General features: G+C 44.4%; 1 protein-coding gene and 1 pseudogene across 3 annotated transcripts in view; one reads left to right on the top strand and one right to left on the bottom strand.

The window, feature by feature from the left end:
• Positions 1–376: 376 nt before the first annotated feature.
• LOC101722996 (tomoregulin-2 pseudogene) lies at positions 377–2,520 on the bottom strand (annotated as a pseudogene).
• Positions 2,521–3,746: 1,226 nt separating this feature from the next.
• LOC110346298 (homeobox protein EgHBX4-like) overlaps positions 3,747–6,469 on the top strand; it is a 39,029-nt gene continuing 36,306 nt past the window's right edge. Inside the window, exon 1 of one of the 3 annotated variants that reach the window (XM_087201098.1) lies at positions 3,747–4,066. In XM_087201098.1, the coding sequence (XP_087057224.1) occupies positions 4,007–4,066 (60 nt within the window). In that variant the 5' untranslated portion in view covers positions 3,747–4,006. The remainder of the gene's footprint in view (positions 4,067–6,469) is intronic. The other 2 variants (XM_087201097.1, XM_021246772.2) reach the window with 2 other exon arrangements.

Raw genomic sequence — 6,469 nt, 5'->3', positions numbered from 1 at the left:
AGTGCTGGTACCAGGTTCTGCTGTCTGAGGTCTCAGAGGCTGCCCAAAGGCTCAACCCAGTCCCCAGCAGCTGCTTCCGATGGAGTTCTGTCATGGGCATCTTCTGGCTCCCAGATCACTGCTGCAGGACTCAACTTCCAGCAAGAAATACTCACAAGGAAGCTGGTGGAGGTTGGGCAGCCAGTGGGTGTCTGTGGATAAAGTCCAGGGATTTCAGGGCTCTTCTTTCTTCTCTTCTTCTTCTTCTTCTTCTTCTTCTTCTTCTTCTTCTTCTTCTTCTTCTTCTTCTTCTTCTTCTTCTTCTTCTTCTTCTTCTTCTTCTTCTTCTTCTTCTTCTTCTTCTTCTTCTCCTTCTCTCTTCTTCTTCTCCCTTCTTCCTCTCCTTCTTCCTCTTCTCTCTTCCTCTTCTTCTCTCTTCCTCTTCTTCTCTCTTCCTCTTCTTTTTTGTGTGTGATATAGTTTATTTACATTACAGAAAAAAATCAAGACAATGCATACTATTTCAAATACATCCACACATAATCAAATATAGCTGTAGTACATGTTTTTATCAGTATAGATTACCACAAATGCAAGGTAACATGTGTAGGCCTCTTGTTTTATTCTTTGTCTACAATGCTGTATTGTCTCCAAAGTCTGGCCACTATGAAACATGCTCCCTTTAGATTAAACTTGTGAATGCTCTTGTGTTGTCTGAACTGTAGTACCCTGTATTTTGCTTCTGTCTGTGAATTCTGTTGCTTCTGGAGCATTCCCTTGTGATGCAGATGACAACCACACAGAAGACAGCCATTTGAATTGTTCTAGTCACGTGATGAGACAAACTGAAACCATACAGGGCTGAGAACAATGTATAAAACACTATCTCCATTTTACACACTGTTGTCCAGTAGACTGTAATCACTATCACACCTGCAGGACAGTGCCTGCAATTGACAGTGTCCATACTTGTGTGCATGCAGAAGCCATTGTACTGTTCTGGAAAAGGTATGTGGTGTTCTGTGGCACTTTGTTAGCAATCTCTGGAATGCAGGGGGAACTTGGATGTTGCATTCCTTGAATAACCTGTTCTTGCATAATGCCTATTTTCAGAATTAGTAATTATAGTTGCATCACCTGGACATTGATCCCAGCACTTGTCTTCACTTTTTCCTGTCTCTGACATGATGCTCCTTTGATGTGACATGCATTATCATAAGGTTTCCCATCAGAAGCACGGAGGCCACTGAAGTTGGTTTGAGAACAGTCACTGTTGCACACACACACACACACACACACATACACACACTAGTCATCCTCAGCATATTCATCGCGTTCTGCACCAAACTGACAAATATCACAGATGAGTGTCTCCTTTTGACTCGTTTCCCCAAAGCCCTCATGGGCTCCATCCCCAGATCCTGACTGTGAATCTGGCACACGAGCCTTCCAACACCACAAGCACCTCACCCTGCTATTTGCATGCAGCCTGTAACAGGTAGCTGTCCCCATTGGAGCGGGCCACAGGCACTGTTGTACTGGAGCTGACAGTTGCAAGTCACAGTGTCTCCAATTCTTAAATATTCTCCGCCGAATTTACAGGTGTTAGTGACTCAGAGGAAGACACCGTTTTCTCTGTCATCATAACTACAGTAGTTCCAGCAGCTGGGCGTTTGGCAGTCACTTGAGGAGGGAGAGAAAGCAGTGCGCTTCACCCGCCGGGTTAGGAGAAGGCGTACCACCGGCAGCGGCAGCAGCCAGCAGGCGGCGTCCGAGGAGCGCCGGATCACGGGCCGGGCAGCAGCGGGCCACCGAGCATCCCGCGGAGGAGGCGGCAGAGGCGGTGACCGCAGGGACACCCGGTCGGGACGCGGGGGCAGAATCAACATCCAGGGACACAGCTCAGCCGGGCAGCGGGGGGCTGGTGCGCGCCGCTGCTGCACCCGGGAAGCCCTGGCCATAAGAAGAGGCTCTGCAAAGACCTCAGCACCAGCAAGAAGGACCCAGGATGCTGGAGCGGCTTCCTGTGACCTCATGCACTGCGGAGCTAAAACATCCAGGTGCAGGTCGCAGGTCTTGCCTGTATCTGGTTCTGTCCCTTCTGATGTGGGTGTCGGCGCCACCTGGTGGCCCCCTATGAAATCGACGACGCTGGCGTGGGACGGTCTCTGGAGCCCAAATCCGGCTTCAGCCAGGAAGGGGAACTGGGATTTACCCTCAAGGTCCAGGTTGGAATTTAGGCGCTGGAGAGCAAGGTGGGGGCGCTGTTTCGTGCAGGAGGGATTGGATTCCTTTCCTAGCTGGGCCAGTGGGAGTTTGATGCAAGTAGGTAGTTAGCAATTCTTGTCTAGTCCCAAACAGGCTTTGCAGCCTTTACAGGCTCTCAGGATGGGATGAGGCGGTTAGGGTGCAGTAATCCTTCCTCTTCAGTTCTCTCCAGAGGAGAACCAATGTCACAAAGGTGCTGAGGACTGGCGGGATGGCTGCGGAGTGCGGGACCAGGTAGGGGATGGCAGCTGGGATCACGTGGTCCTTGATCATCTCAAGCCTTCTTGAAAGTATCTGTGCACTCAGGGGGTCAGGAGCCAGCCTGTCCCTCTGTGATCTCTCCTGTCCAGGTAGGATCCAGCAGGATCTATGCAGATTTCTCAGGTGAATAAAGACTTAAGTCTCTTGAACAGTGCATCTTTACTTGGTTCAAATAAAATATGTTCAAAGCAAATTCCCACTAGAAATCTCACAGGTATTTCTATCAATCTACCAGTAGCCCATCTGGATTTCAGATCCTCCTTCCTGTCATAGACATGCCGCTGATGTCCTCAGGAATGGAAGGAGCCAATACCACATGTCTAAGGTGTCCCTGCAGGAAGCAGGCCCATGGGGCATGTGCCCATTTGCCTGTCCATTAAACAGTGGTCAAAAAAACCAGTTTTATAAAACCATGACAAATATGTGGAAAGAAATATCAGAGAAATGAACAATTATAGTTGGTGCAAAAGTTTATTCCTTTCTGTGTATGTTATATCTTAAAATTAACATGCAAAATCTAATTGCAGAACTTACTCAGTAAAAGACTTACCAAAATTGTAAATTTTTTATCGAGGTATAATTGGCAGATACAATGTTACTTATTTGTGGTGTTCAAATTGACATTTTGATACATTTATACACACATCCATCATCTGACATGGTTATCCTTGTGTGAGATGAGAACATTTAAAATTTCATTTACCAAGTTTCAAATATAGAACAATGTGTTATTAACTGTAGTTATTATGCTGTACATTAGATCAGTTAGCCAAATGTCCTTCAAGTTCATTTGTGTTGTTGCAAATGGTGTGTGTGTGTGTATGTGTGTGTGTGTGTGTGTGTGTGTGTGTGTGTGTGTCTGACTGTACTGCCTAGGTTGGCATGGACTCAAGCATGGATCCTGTTTCATCCTGAGTAGCTGGGAGTAAATTTTTCTACCACTGTGGCTGGGTGATTTTCTTCTTTCTTAATGCTGAATAATAGTCCAATATATCTGCCACATCTTCATTCATTGTCAATTAACACTTGAATGATAGCGGTGCCCTTTGGGACCATACCCTGACATCCTTGGTAAATTGTCCTTTTCATAGTGTGATCTTGACTGTCAGCTTGACTACACTGAGAGACACCTAGATTAGAAAAGCGCACCTCTGGGTGTGTCTGTGGGTGTTTCCAGAGACTGGCCGGAGTCAGCAAACTGGGGGATGGGATCTGTCTTCATTGTGGGTGGCACCATCCAATCCATCTGGGTTGCCCAGGTGGAACAAAAGTCCAAGCAGGAAGCCTGTAAATATGAGTAAGCTTGATTCATCTTGAGTGGGTTCCTCTTTTGCTGCTGTCATCATTTGTGGACATTGGAGTCCAGCTTCTACAGTCTTTCAACACAGACTCACACCAGTGACTCTCCAGGGAGCTTCCAGGCCTTGAGCCTGGGGCTGGGGCTGCATCATTGGTTCCTCTTCTTCAGAGGCTCCCAGCTGCTTGGGGTGAGCAGCTGATGGATTCCCTGGCCTCCAGTGTGCAGCTGACTATTGAGGAAGATCCAGCTTCTGATCCAGTAAGCCAACCTAATAACACACCTTAGATATATACAGTCTTGTTCTTTTCTTCTAGAGAACCCAAACAAATACAGATTTTGGTACTGACAGTGGTTCTAGAGAAACAAAATTGGAAGAATGAATTTCTTTGTCTGGTTTTCTGGAGTTGGCTCTTTAATTCGATTAACCTACAGTTGCTAAACAATCTCTTTCTGATGGTCCACGGTATGAACAGTGTAAAGAGATGTTCAAAGGAAATCCATCTGTTAGTTCTACTTCAACTCCTATGAGATACAAGAAATTTACTAACTCTATGTCTGATGATTTTGAACATCTTTTGAAAACTGAGAAATATAATATTGACTGGTTGCTCCTAGCATCAGTGGACCCAGTAATGAAGGAAAAGAGTGAGATCAAGGGATTTGATCTCCAAGTTCCACAAGTGCACTGTGCTCAAAAGAACTACTTGACTTTCTAATTCACACAAGAGGGGATTCAAGGAACACATGGGAACTGATATTAGGGGTGTGAAATGATGATGAGGGAGCATAAAATTGGATCAGTATGAATTTATTGATACAGCCATATTAAGCAGAGATTCTGGATTTAATGCTGCAGCTCCTAGAGTTAAAGTTGCTAATAGTTTATGTGGTTGTTGGCTGAGATATGTATCAAAAGTGCACTGTGAATGGGCTGCAGTGCCTAAAGTCCCTTATTTTACTATTTTTAAAAATTTTCTTCTTTTTTTTGCTTACCATTTAGTGCTTTGGACTAAACCCAAGGCCTTCCATTAAGCTACATCCCCATATATATATATATATATATATATATATATATATATATATATATATAATTTTTTGAACCAGGGTCCCCCTAAATTGCCCAGGGAGGCTGTCCTTGAACTTGTGATCCTCCTGCCTCAGCCTGTGAAGTAGCTTGAGTAGCTAGGGTTACAGGTACCAGGCCAGACTCCATTGGTTTACCATTGGTGATGGTACTAAAAAGCTCAGAAAAATGGGAATGCTGGAGTGGATTTGCTGTATCAAACCTACTCTGCACTGGGAAAATGGAGATGATTCAACCTTCACCAAAACCTTAAGACATTTGTGAGAAGAGTGCCAGAATCTTTGAAGAGCTCTGTCCTTTCTCTTTTCTCTATGCCAGATCTTACAGTGGGGACCACAGCCACTCAGATGGGAAAATTAAATGTGATGAGTATAATTGGATCCTGCAGTGTCAGGGGACAACTGGAAGCACTCAACAATCAAAGACATATACTTAGCATAATGGATAGCAGGGCAAAGCAATGGTCAGAAAGGTCTGACTTGTGTTGATTTATAGCATTGGATAATTAAACACCAGTGTTCCCATAAGTGAAATGGATAGGAAACCTACTAAAAGATACTGGACTTCTATGAGCAGAAAAATTTCCAGAGCAAATGATTATAAGTGTACCCTGAATCATAACGACAGAGAATCATATGCCCCAGCAAATTCTCAGACTTGAACTAGTTTACAGATCCATGACCCCTTGACTGAAGGACAGGCTAGATCCCCTTGAGGAAGGGCCTTGTACCCTGCCAAAGAATTATACTGTTAATCTGTGTCCCATACTTCCCAGAAGGGACATAGGGCCTTTTACTAGTGTAAGCATACACTGGAGCAAAGGAAATAATCAGATCTTTTAGAAACTACTGAATACTGGTTCTGAGCTGACACTGATTCCAGGAGATCCAAACCATCATTGCAGCCCTCCAGTCATGGAGGTTTGGTGATCAATGGATCCAACCCACTAAAGTCCAACCCACTGTGGGGTCTGTGGGTCCCCAAATACATCTTGTGGTCATTTTTACAGTCCCAGAATGCATAATTGGGTTACAAATACTTAGCACTTGGTAGAATTTCCACATTTGTCCTTTACCCCGTACAGTGAAAGGTATTATGGTGGAAAAAGTTAAATGGAAGCCATTAGAGCTGTGTTGACCAGGGAAAGAATGAAATTCAAAACAATGTTGTATACCTGGGGAGATTACAGAGATTAGTGTGACTGTCAAGGCCTTGAAAGTTTCAGAGATGGTAGTTCTCACCACATCAGCTTCTCATTCTCCCGCTCGGCCTGTGTCAAAGACAACTAATTCTCAGAGAATGACAGGGGCTTCGTGTAAGTTTAATCAAGTGGTGATTCTAATTCCAGGTGCTCTACCAGTTTCCTTGTTCTACCAGTAGTTTCCTTGTTTAATCAAAATAACACATCTCCTGGTACTTGGTACAAAGCTCTTGATTTGGTAAATGTGTTTTAGCCGTACCTGTGCATCAGGCCTAGAAGAACCAATTGACTTTAAACTGGTAAGGCCAGAAATAAACTTTTATTTTTCTACCTCAAGTCTGTGTCAGCTCTCCAGCCTTGTGTCATAACTTACTGT

This window comes from Heterocephalus glaber, unplaced genomic scaffold, assembly GCF_053883595.1.
Source record: "Heterocephalus glaber isolate CG9 unplaced genomic scaffold, H.glaber_assembly_v1.0 deba00001755, whole genome shotgun sequence".
In the NCBI taxonomy this organism is placed as follows: domain Eukaryota; kingdom Metazoa; phylum Chordata; class Mammalia; order Rodentia; family Bathyergidae; genus Heterocephalus; species Heterocephalus glaber.
The sequence above is the reverse complement of the archived record's forward strand: the minus strand, read 5'-3'. Positions and strand labels throughout refer to the sequence as shown.